This window comes from Glycine max, chromosome 13, assembly GCF_000004515.6.
Source record: "Glycine max cultivar Williams 82 chromosome 13, Glycine_max_v4.0, whole genome shotgun sequence".
NCBI classification, from domain to species: Eukaryota; Viridiplantae; Streptophyta; class Magnoliopsida; order Fabales; family Fabaceae; genus Glycine; species Glycine max.
In genome coordinates, this window is record NC_038249.2 from 19993354 (window position 1) to 20006484 (window position 13131).

The following is a 13131-nucleotide window of genomic DNA, read 5'->3' on the forward strand; positions in this document are numbered from 1 at the left end:
CAAATTGTGTTCAGAAAATATACGTTTTTATTTTATTTTTTCTTTAGTTAATTAATGAATTGAGAAATCGTGGAAGTAAGAGTGTGCTTAATTCAATTTGGTTTGGTTTTGGTGAAGAAATAAAATTGATTTGAATTTGGAAAAGCATTTTAATGGATTGTTTTGATTTATATCATGGAGTTGTTTTTTGCAATAATATATCATGTAGTTGGAAACTTATAAATAGTTTTAATTTTTTATTTAAAAATATGAAAAGCTTTTAAATTTATCATAAAAATACATAAGTTTATTGTAAAAAAAGTAACAATAATCTTTAAATTTAGAATTCTAATATTTCAAATCTTTGGGCATACTTATCAGTTTGGTGTAGATTGAGTTTCAGAAAATACAAATTTGAGAATCAAACCAATAGAAATTAGAAGCAATTGATTTGATTTGAATTAGACTTAATTGTCTACAAAGATAAATCAATTTAATTTGATTGATTAGGTTTTTTTTCGATCGGCAAAATATATATATATATATATATATATATATATATATATATATATATATATATATATATATATATTACACAAGTCATACAAGCATTCACTTTACAAAAGTAACAATAGTCCCCTTCCCTTTACAAAAGTTATACATACTATAAATCTCCTTCCCAGCACTCGCTACATAAAATTGCAGTGTCATTAAAGTATCATCTAAGAAACAGATATTATCAGATGAAACACTTAATTCAAGCCAATACATAAAATTCCAAATGAACCCGGCTCATTAACATCCAACTGCAACAAGTGATTCAACTTTGCATGTTATTTCCCTAGTATAGATTCATAATAGACTCACCCCTTAACACCATAGTATGATAAATTAACTCAGCAGTCAACCATATTATGTTGTCCCTATATATTCATAACAGCATCCCTCATATATGCCCCCAAAAACCATCTTCCACTCTCCATCGTCAAGCTACATTCCTCCAACTCCTTTCGTATTTTATGTTTTAGCTTCATGAGTTGGCCCAGTTTAGACATCTTACTCCTCTCCCTTAACACCTTATTAGATTGGGTTGTTCATATAGATGGGTCACTGATCTGAGTCCCTCTTTCCCCATCCACAATTCACCTTTTTTTGATTTTGTGGTTCTTTCAAGTCAGAGCCCTCTCCTATGTCTTTACCTTCTTTTTTCAATCCCACGCTCCCTATATTTGAACCACTTTTAATTTCTCCGTGCTTTTCCTTTCCCATATCCTCTTTTCCTCCTGATTGACGTTTACCAAAGTTCTCATTTGCCTCCTTTACCACTTATATTAAATGATCTGTTATTGTCCCCTTCCTCGAGACATAATAGTTTGTCGTGTCCCAGATGTATGAATAGCTGTTTGAATCCCCCCCCCCCCCCCCGCCCTCCCCCTCTATCAACGACTCTTTTTTTTCTTTTAACCCTTCGATACTTCTCTCCAAATTGTACAATGGATAATCACGGTGTTGTGCCATTGAGCATAGTACCATCTTCTCCTCCGAACTATCAAATCATGACTCACGAGGACGCAATGAAAAGATCTAGGATGCTGGTTGTTACAAAAGAATGTTAGAATGTTAACCGTTCTTAATGGATGATCACATGTCATGTTATGATTGATTAATGAAATGAAATTAATGATACATTTCATTTTTCATGGAGTTGATATCCTATCACAACACAACTGACAGTCATCATCCAATAAGTAAACATCCAATTGTGACACATGACCGTCAATCCTATGTAACAATAAACATCCAATTGTGGACTTTCGGGGATCAACATTGCATGATTTGATTAAATACAGGAACAAAATTTGTGAATTATTTTACCAGGAGATAAAATAAAGGACCACAAATACAATTTTGTCAAAAATCTATTATGGTAAGTAGTTCTTATGCTATATCATATAATATAAACAATACGTGGAAACATTAAATCTATCTTTTTTTCTTGCCAAAATGCAATTGAAATAAAAAAAATTAAAGTCATAATTTTGTTTTATTTTTAATTCATAAAATACATAATTATAATTAAAAATAATTAAGATCATTATAATAAATATTTTTTTAATTAAACCCATCAATTAAATTATTAAATCTTATATAAATTTTAATTTTAATGTTATATAATACAGTAATCAATTTATTAAATGTTATAAAATATTTATTATAATTACAGCAATTGTAAGGTTGTCACATAGTTACATACTACATCACAACACCATATCTTTTTTTGTCAAAACCAAACTCATTAAATTCAAGAGTTTACCTAAAAGTATGAAAATTCTATAGATTTGATTCATATTCACTTCATATAAAAATAACAAAATACCTATAAATAATATACCAATTAAATATTTTAACAACATAATAAAATAAAATAATAAATCATAAATTTCACAACACTTGAATAATTAAGTCTAGTAATGCATTACTACTAAATAATAACTTGAAAATGTTATAGTAATTGTAGAACATTTCTATCAAATTTTATGTTGCTAAAAAATAAGAGTTTGATATTATTAGAGGTGAGAATTTTTTAATTTAAAAACAACACACCAAATAAACACTAAATAGACATAAAACCAAAAATTACTTACATTTTGATTTAATTTTTTTTAACTTAGTGACTTGTTGACTCACGATAAACTCGAGAGTCTACCGAATTTAATTAGAGTCTACCCAAAATCTATTAAAGAGTAAATTTATACATGAATCAACTCAAAAAAAAAAAACTCATAAATTCGTAAAAGTTAACAAGTTAATTCAAGAATTTGATAACCATGATCAAAATTATTATAAAATTTAATTCATTCCAATATGATTTCGTAATATCCAAGCCCAAAATCATGTCTGACTAAGAATTATGGGGCTACGATTCCTACGAAGGAGGGTTCCAAGAAGTCCAAATAAATCCAAGGAAGTCATATGGTACAACTTAGAACAATGATGCTATCCAAGTATCAAGCTCTCTATATTTTTGTACAATATGTATGCTAGCAGTAGCAGCTGCCTATTTGATTTTGAGAAGTGTGCGCAAGGCGTTCAAGGTAGTAAAAAATAAGATGCCAGTGAGCCTGTACATAAAATTTCTATAAGAATTTTAACAACAGTATTGGTGATTATTTTTCCTTGTATCTCTGAAGTCTGAACTGTTCAATGTCTAACCTACCACCCAAATTGAAAACCGATATTCGTCAAACTGGTAGTATTTGGGCCATAATTTCTTTCTCCATCCCAATATCTTTCATCCTTGAAGCATGAATATTCAATCTTCGCAAGGAGCACCTAATTGCAATTGACAGTTTGAGTCAAAACATTCTGCAAAGCTATGACAAGGCTTGGGCCATGGCGGAACGGTACGAGAGCTGCTGTTCATAAAGGCCACGGAAGATCTTGTATTTGGCATCATGGTATTTTTTTACCTTTGGATCCTTGGATGGATGAATGACCTGCCAAAACTCATGGAAAAAAAACTAGTAGTAGCATCGGTTTTATTTTGTTAACAGAAACACCAGGCCTAACAAAAAAAATGCAAAATCGGTAATAGTTTCACATCGAACTGACCTATTGTATATGCAGAGTCGGTGATAAATGATTATTTCTTAAACATTTTTTATACCATAGAGATATATTATATATTTGAACTAATACTACGTTATTTATTCTAATTTAACTACACATTTCAGTTCCTAATACTTCCACTACATGTAATTTAATGAAATTGAACTTGATTTCTAATCTGAAAATAAAAAACTAATTGTACTTTTTTTATTCAATTTTTCAACACACAAAGCAAGGCATCCACACCTGGCCAGCTGCATTCAGGGCTTTCATGGCCTCGCTAAGGCTATGATATTTCCTTGTAGCAACGGCACCCAGAATAGCAGCACCCAAGAGCACAGGTTCACTTTCCCTTGGAAGAATTATAGGGGAACCTGGGAACATTATAAACAATATTCATTATTATTGAAAAAACTAAATATCAAATAAAGCTTCAATTATCATCAATGTCACTCCTTATCATTAGAATGCACAGGAAGTTCATTCAAACCAAACCTTAAACTGTGGATTGGTTTGTAAAATACATGGAAGAGTGAAGTATGATTTTTTTCTAGGTTGACCATCAAACTAGATACTGGCATAACTTCGCAAATATTTTAAAACTGGAGTACACTTAATGTCATTCTTTACATAGAATAAGGCCGATACAGAACATGTGAGACAAAGATATGATTATCTGAGTTCATGCAAACATGCTCCCCACCCCACTCCTCAACACATACCAATAATATCAGCATGTTCCTGAATAAAGATAGGATTCTTTGAAAGGCCGCCACACGCAAGTAATGTGTTGATCTGCAAGCAAGGGCAGAACAGTTATGGTAATAAAAATTCATCAACTCTGCATCAACAAACAAGTAATGACTTGGGAACATAACAGGGATATATAACAATTATACTTATCATTTTTAGCTACTTGTAAGGATACTACTAAAATGATGTTAATAACCAAAATATAAAAGATGGCCCTTAAATGACCGACAGTAGACCAATTGTCTCACGTGCCAAGGGTTCTTTTTCTTCTTCTGTAATCCCTTTATGCTTTGAAGCGTGTATAAAAAACAACAGAATATCCTTTGCTTTTCACTATTTATTATTGGGTTCCTATCAAATGGCATATACAAAAGTGAGCACCATAGATTAACTCCCTGGCCTACACTATAATCTGAGCATTATGCAACAAAAAATTGTATTGCAGGATTTATCTCACTTTCCAGAATATGTTTTCTAAGTGTAAGTTAGAATCAATTCTTAGGCTCATGCTTAAAAGCTTAAAAATTTCAATCAAGTATTTCTTTGAAACTAAAGGCAGAATATGATTTTATTTATCTCTAAACTTGTCAATGCAACCAGTGTGCAACATACTTTCGGCAGATCCTTACTTTGTGACCATGAGCATTGCAATGCTCTACAATGTGACGTGTGCCATATGCAATGCCCTGCACAGTTGCCAGGTAAAGAAGAGCCAACTGTTTGTCACTTGTGTCAAGTGTCAAACCATAGATGACTCCTTTTGCTTTTGGATCTGCAATGGGAGACCTGGACCATAATATATATCAGCCTATTATTTGAAGCCACTATGGCATGACAGGAGGAAAGCTGTTGTTCATTGCCAAATACCTATTCCCATGGAAGTCAGGAAGAACATGTACATCTTTAGTCAAGGCTGCAATAAAGGATAGGTTCAGCTCAACCATCATTGTTTCCAACATCTTGTTCAGAAGCTCAAACAATGAAATCTCTGAAATATTACATAGAGAATTAATCTTGTTAAGACATTTCTCAAAATCAGACTTGTTGGCATAAATATTTAGTATATTCCAAATGAAGAAAAAAACTTACTTTGGGAAGCAGCTTGATTTGCAAGGCATGCAGAAGCAGCATGGTCTTCAATTATATGATCCAATAATGCACCAGTAGCACTCTGTCCACCTTCTGTTAGCCAATATTCTGGTACCATTGCTGAAAGTTCGGATAGATAAAAAATGCACCACAACATAGAAGATGCAAGAGAAGCAATGATGAGTGTTTTAATCAATGTTAAATGCAATAGAATAAGATGAAAATTAAATTAAACAGGTTATTCCTTCAGGTGATCCTGTCAAATGTAAACTCCAACTTCATTTATTACTTATGTTTTATCCCAATATCATATCAGTGTTCCACAAAAAGGAACTAATCACAAGTAGCCACACAGATATCTTTACAAAGACACAAACATTAAGGGGGTTAACAAGAATACAGTCACAAAAGTATGAAATATCAATGATAAAATGAGACAAACATTCAATCCAAACAAATACACTCCAGATCCAGGTTCCAACCAAAGCAAATTTAATCCATGAATTTTCAACCACAGTCAAGAAACTTCCAAAAAAAAAGGAAGGAAATTTTCATTTCTCACTTTAAACTGCCTGAATTGCCACAATAGATACCCCAAAAGATAATCAATGGACCACAATTGTTTCAAATGTGTCCAAAAGAAAAAGGCACACTATCATCCACAATTGAGATTTAATTCATAAAATAGAGAAAATAGTATAGTGTACCTGACCAAAATGGACCCCAAACCCCAGGAATGAACAATTTGCTCCGCGATACAGCCATATGGCATGTAGAAGTTCCACAAACTAACACCATACGGTTGCAAATTGCTTCCTTGTCATGATCTGAAGATACAGAAGTTCTTTTAGTTAAGAAATACAACTGTTTTACCCAAATCTTACAATCATAATTCACAAGTGTATAGTATGTGATGACAACCTGCAGCTTCTGATTGTGGCACACTTTCAATTACCCCCACACCACCAGCATGAGCATCAATTAATGATGTCCCAACAGGAATTCCTGGTACCAGACCCAGTTCCTGAAAATTTCAACCCATCAGAAGTATTAAAAACCAGCCACGTCAAAGAAGTTTGTTACATCAAACTGAACCAATCTCCATAGATGGAAGAAGGTTGTTCATTTTTCAAACTAACAATGTATGTTAGCTTTGTTAGTGAACCTCAGAAAGCACCAGTTCAAACTTCAAAATAATGCAAAAGTTCTTGCCTTTGCTGCAGTAGGAGTAAGACCAGAACCCAAAGGATGGCCAGGGAAAGCAACACTTCGTCCTGTTATTATGATTCACTATCAAGTTAAGCAGTGGGAAGACAGAACCAGCAATGAATGGCACAAATATAGATGAATAATCATAAGCTTACTGACACCAGTTTTCATCAGATCAACTGATCAAGCATGAGAAAAGACAAGAATTCTTCAATAAATGTTCAATTAACAAAATTCAAATTGATCATAAATAATCATATTGAACCATAGCATTGTTTCTCCATATTGAACTTCCAAAGGGAGAAAAAAATTGAGTTCAATATTAAAGCTAAGGTGAACAGACAGAGTTTGCAGTTGCACAAAATATTCCACTAGATTATTTCGTGGAATTAAAAAACTGCTAGACAAGTAATAAAAATTTGATATAATCCCAGTTAAAGAGGTCATTAATTGGAAAAAAAAAACTTCTAATTTGATACTTTAGACAGAAAAAATTCATTTGCACATAAGGAATACAAAAATATGTAGCATTTACTCAAGAGGGTGGGATCCATTTACAGACATGCACACACAGGATAGGGATCCATTTACTCTAGAAATAAGTTTCATTAAAATCACTCTGTTTAATCCATCTACTGAAGTAAAATTTAAAAGTTCTTATTAAGTATATCAGGTCTATAAAATTTTATACAATTTAAAAATTATTTGATAAGTCACCAATTAACTTTATTTTAACGTTTTGTGTATTTTGAAAGTATAAGTAAACATTGACTATAAAATTATATACCTATTAATTTTATCTAAAATTTGGCATGGATGATCATCAAGATAATATCACATGATTTAATGGCTAGATTTCTTAAATTCATTATATAAAAAGTTATTGGGAAAAGTGTCCATGACTTACACCTACAGTAACTGAATTCCTTCCTCCAAGTTTTCATATGCTTTCCCCTAATAGGTTAAACTTTTTGAGGTGGCTGTTGACATAATATCAAAAGCCTCTATGAACAAGCAAACATGTTTGAACCATTCATCTAGAGCTGTATCCACACTTCAAGTCCAACAAGCACATGCATTAGTTAGTTCTTAACAAGGCAAATGTTAATAAGATGAATACCTATCTTAGCATGATGTCCTTCAATAAGATCACCCAATCCAATTTCCTCCCAAAAATCATCATCCCATCCACAAGCTTCCAGGTCTCGAGACTCTTTATCATTGACATGCTGCATGTGTGCATGACCCAGATATGTCCATTTACAAACTGTGGTGCATAGACTACGAGTATCATCACCGGTTGCCCTGAAGAATTACTTAAAATTAATCCAAGTGAAGTGTCACTAGACTTAAACACAAACTGATCTTGGACATAGAGAACACTTCAACTACATAGAGTACCTGTATGACAACCAATCGCTCAAGTCCATCCACCTGAAAACCATTGACCAAGATTCTTGCAAATTTTCTTTGACCCATAGAAGCTGAAAAGTTAGATTATATCAGTAAAAATTCTTAAAAAATTACATTTCTAAATGTTGATCTTCCATTAATTTATTAAAACATTGGTTGAGTGGTATTTTCATGTGTGTTGTAATATCCCTAATGTTAGTAATGTAATCAATGAATATTAGACAACACACGGTGAGTGTAGTTGAATGGTGTAGCCTATAATTGAATGGAATCATGATAGGTGGAAACATTTCAACTCTTCATGAAATGGTATGATTTGAATGGATGCAACTCTTATTGAAAAGATATGAATGAGCCATTGGAACCCTTCAGGAAAGGGTAGGTCCTCTCTCCACTTTCTCTATAAGTATATGTTTCGGGACATATGGTAGAGGCTTCTGATCTGCATACACTTACCCATTGAGTTAGAAAAAGCGAAAAAGGAGAGCAAAGAACATATCTTACGAATCTAAGAAATCTAAGGCATTCAAGTGAACTTACATTGATCAAGAAACAATGGCATCAAGAGACAAGTACCATTGACCTTTCCTAATATTTTTATGGTTTCCTAATTTGTGTAACTATAATCAAATTAATTATTTATGATGTATGAAAATAATTATAAAAAAATTATGAAGCCATAATAGAATCAGTAAAAATTGCATTATAGCAAAAAATATAAATTAAAATGAACTAATAATATATTATATGAACAAGCAGATTGTGCAGAACTTGACAGTTTAGTAGTTTCAAAAGGTATATCCTGTGTTATATAATTCTTTTACAGACAAGTTCATTTAAACATTATACTCCAAAAGTTCAAACAAGAACTCAACGATACAGATAACAAGGGAATCAACAAAATAAAAAGTTTGAAGAGAAACCCTTTTTTTCTGTTGAAGAATAATCAGTCAAAAGATAATCTACAAATCCTATCAATTGTGCCTAGCTGGTCACCCACTCAGATTAATCATCATGTTCCGAAACTTATTCCAGTATGGATGGCAAGTCCCTGTCCCAGTTGCAGATGTTCTATTTAAAACTTTCAGTGATCATTGCCATCAACAGATATGCATCCAAAAATTTTACAACAAAAGGCATGTAAGCCAGAATGCTTACAATATAAGTTACTAGACAGTATAATATGTAAAGTGACCAGTAGTGAAATAATGGGACTGGTTTAGATAGTACCTTTGGTGGCTCCATTTCAGGTGAAACAGCTGCACCACAGTACTCCAATATAGGTGATTTAGACGAATTTATCCTTTCAGCTTGTTCTATAGCTCTATGATCCATCCAGACAATCACATTTCTTCTTGAATCACCACTCCAAGAAACCGAAACAGGTGAGCTGTCAGAATCCACTGCAACTGTCATAATCCATAAACAATCAGTTACAGTTACTTCACATAAAACTAAATATCCCATGTTGTAGGGGGGGGAAGTAACAATTTCAAAACTATAACATACCAAGAGAACAAGTAGCTGCAAATCCCATACCCTTTACTTCTGTTGATGCAACTTTAGCTTTAGAACAAGCTGCTTTTACAGCTGCACAAACTGCAAGCCATATATCTGTAGAGGATTGCTGTTTAGAACAAAAAGATGAATCTACATTATAAAATCTATACATTAAAGAATTGAAAGTGGAAACCACCAATAAATATCTAATTCAACAGGAACCAAATGTAAACTTAAAAAGCATCCCTTCCCAATTTGCAAAATCAGCATAACATATGAGCAGCTGCTCCAGTAGAAATGAAGCGAAAGATTATTCAGATTGATTTGAACTTATAGAGACAAGGTTCCATCAGGAAACTCTAGCCATCCGAGTAACTTTAGTATATACTATAACCTCACAGAGCACCAGACGCACAAATTTAGGACTGTTTATACCCTTCATTTGCCAATATATAGTAACAATAAACAAATCCTGACCACGTTCCCATTAATTTTCATAACCAAGTACCAACTAAACATGGTATGCAATTGTGTCATGATATTTCTTCCAGATGTGTAATTGATTATTATAACACCAGCTTCAGCCTTTGGGTAATCATTTGGATCTGCTGAAAGTCCATTTGCCCAAGAAAAAAATTACCTCAACACAGGCACCATCTTTCCATATCTGTATTGGGCTGCTAGATGAACCAAGAAGCTTTCCTTCCTCGTCAAATAGACCTGTATTAGTATCACCAGTAAAAGGACCAGATCATTTATACCGTTTTGTCACATCTAATGACTTAAAAGTTTATTAGCATATACATACACTGCCTGCAGCACAATACTACAGAAACATAGTAAGTTTAACAAAATCTACCACTTCTATTCAAAGTTCAAACTGAGGAAGGTAAATATGTAAAAATAGTAGCTGTTTGAATGAAAGCAATAGGAAAAAAAAAAGTAAAAGAGATATAGCTTTCAAAAATACAACAGCAACAACAAAAACCTTATTCAGCTGGTGAGGTCGGCTGCTTTGAAAAACAAACAAATAAAAATTGAAGATAGTTAAACAAGGATTAGGTTATTTGCATGCGGTTCTAAGTTCAAACCATGTTGTCGCTGTTGTATAACAAGAAAATGAGAATCGGGTTGTTTAATACAACCATTTGAAGTGCCAGACTTAGTCTATCTCTTATTCTAAAATCTATACTAGAACTTGTCATTGTCAATGTCATATCAATTGGCCAAAATTTCAAACATGCATGATAGGAAAATGACGATAGGACCAGCACTGTGTAAGAGTTTATTGCTCCTAATGCTAATTTCATTTTCAGCAGCTACCAATACGAACGAGAAAGCCACACATTGAAAATCGAACACCGTCAAGCTTCCAATGAATCAAAACATTACAAATCACAATTCGTTTCAGCAGAAAAATCCAAGAGATAGGAACAATATGTGAAGGGTGGAAGCGAACCTGCACGAGCGCTGCCGGTGCCGACGTCGACGCCGAGGAAGACAGAGCGAGAAGGCTCGTCGGAAGAGGAAGAAGAAGCGGCCATTTCGACGGAGAGAGAGTGTGTATCAGACCCTTCTTGTTATCAATCGCGTCTTCTTTGTCTCTATTTATTTATATCTTTGTTTTGCTTTTCCTATCTAATATCGATTATCAGCATTCGTCGATCATCACTGGTTTTAATTACGAATAATCTCATCTCTGTGTATGGTCGCGAATTTTATAGTGTTAAATAGTTCTTGAAGTTACGATCAGATTCATTGATCTCATGTGTTTGCAAATTATTCCCAATTAAAATTAACGAGGCGTTTCCTAGGAAAAAGTGTTTTTTCATATATGAAAAGCATCGATCTGAAATTTAAAAATTGATATAAAATACGTAAATAATTTTTTCTTTTCATTTGAAAAATTTGGATTTCTATCATTTCCTTAAAAATATTTTTGCAAATAAATAATTAAAATTCATTCCCAAAAAGTCATAATTTTCTGACAATTCTTTTTATTAATTACATGTCAAAACATGAAAATTATAATTTCACGCTTTTAAGATTCCAAAAAGGAAAAAACTTTTCATCTCCCTGAAGTTAGACTTTAGAGGGTTTGTTGCTTTGTTAATAACATTATTTAACTAGTGTAACACGTGGGTATTAAATTTATAGTTTATATTTTGTTATGAATTTTTAAATTTTATATGTGAGTATATATTAATATACATATATGCATGCATATAAATGTTTAAAAGATACATTAACAAAGTTAAAAATATTATTTTTTGACAAAACATAGTTAAAGATATTAATATATATATATATATATATATATATATATATTATTTTGAATATATAAATATTTATTTTCAAATATTATCTTTATAAATATATTTCTATTTGTATATAATTTATATTATATTTAGATATATATATATATATATATATGCAATATTTAAAAAAATAAAAGTTAGTATCAAAATATATATTTTTTTCATATAGAGAGAGAAAAATGACTAACATGAATAGATAATATAAAGTTGATATTATTTCTCTATGTTGTCACCTTTGCATTGTTGAACATTACTTTTCATAAACCAAATAAAACCCTTGCCCGAGCGGCCATAACTTTCATCACCAAAACCACGCCTCTATTCCAACCTTCCACCTCATCATTGCGGCAAGGGTCTCACTTTTTTTCCCTCTTATTCTTCATTCCTTTAGTATGTGTTTGTCTCAATTAGAGATGGCAAAAAAATCCGTACCCGTAGGTCTTCACTCGAATTTGTCCCGACTTTGACGGGTAATACCTGAGTTGACCGGGTATGGGTTCGGGTTCGGGTTTTCCCCGATAACCAAAAGTCGGGTACGGGTACGGGTATGAGATTACTAGACCCGTCCCAACCCCGAACCCGCCCCGCCACTTAAAATATTTAGAATTTTTGCATAATTTAATTAAAAGGCATATAATTTTTATTACTAGTTAATTTTATTTTAAATTTTTTACATAATTTAATATTATTTTCTTAACTATTTATGTAGACACACGCGTTATAATAAATTTATTGATATATAAGTAGTTAAAAATAAATGTTTAACAATCAATTTATTTTTTTCTAAAATCAATTTTTTAATATTTTTTTACAAAAAAAAATATTTTTCGTGTGTGGAACGAGGTTGGGGATACCCGACGGGTATGGGAATGAGACAATAAACTCAAACCCGTGGGGTATCGGATACGGGTATGGGGATATATTGAAGAGTCGGGGTAAGGGATTGGGGAGACAATACCCGTACCCGACCCGTCCCATTGTCATGTCTAGTCTCAATGTAGATAAATAAGTACGAAGATAAATTATATATTTTATTTTGAGGTACTCATACATCTTATACTTTATTTTAATTTAAAAAATTATCTTTTTATGTTTGTCATTTAAACTATTTAAACTAAACACACCTTAGGTTATTGTTTCTCAACAACTTTTGTATATTATAATCATTTCATACTTTAACTTAAATTTATGTTTGTTTCAGTAAATTTGTGACACAATATACGCTCAGTCTCTTATTCCTTTCCTTTTCTCTCTCTCGATC

The 13131-nt window shown here is 32.3% G+C and overlaps 1 protein-coding gene across 2 annotated transcripts; it reads right to left on the reverse strand.

Moving 5' to 3' along the window:
* Positions 1 to 2918: 2918 nt before the first annotated feature.
* LOC100795532 (FGGY carbohydrate kinase domain-containing protein) lies at positions 2919 to 11315 on the reverse strand. 2 transcript variants are annotated; one of them, XM_006593485.4, is made up of 15 exons: positions 11012 to 11315; positions 10193 to 10272; positions 9562 to 9679; positions 9283 to 9461; positions 8041 to 8123; positions 7760 to 7944; positions 6643 to 6704; positions 6352 to 6454; positions 6138 to 6257; positions 5431 to 5550; positions 5209 to 5329; positions 4971 to 5127; positions 4311 to 4383; positions 3835 to 3962; positions 2919 to 3476 (listed from the first exon to the last, which is right to left on the reverse strand). In XM_006593485.4, the coding sequence occupies exons 1-15, from the start codon at positions 11094 to 11096 to the stop codon at positions 3354 to 3356; spliced, it is 1737 nt and encodes a 578-aa protein (XP_006593548.1). In that variant the 5' UTR covers positions 11097 to 11315; the 3' UTR covers positions 2919 to 3353. The 2 variants fall into 2 exon arrangements, with proteins under 2 accessions (XP_006593548.1, XP_006593550.1); XM_006593487.4 differs by having other exon boundaries at positions 9562 to 9666; positions 11012 to 11064.
* Between the last annotated feature and the right edge of the window lie 1816 nt (positions 11316 to 13131).

Coding starts and splice junctions, on each gene's coding strand:
- LOC100795532 (XM_006593485.4), bottom strand. CDS start 11,096: ATGGCCGCTTCTTCTTCCTCTTCCGACGAGCCTTCTCGCTCTGTCTTC. Junction 6,258..6,351: donor GCCACAATCAGAAGCTGCAG/GTTGTCATCACA, acceptor CTGTATCTTCAG/ATCATGACAAGGAAGCAATT. Junction 5,330..5,430: donor AAATCAAGCTGCTTCCCAAA/GTAAGTTTTTTT, acceptor GTAATATTTCAG/AGATTTCATTGTTTGAGCTT.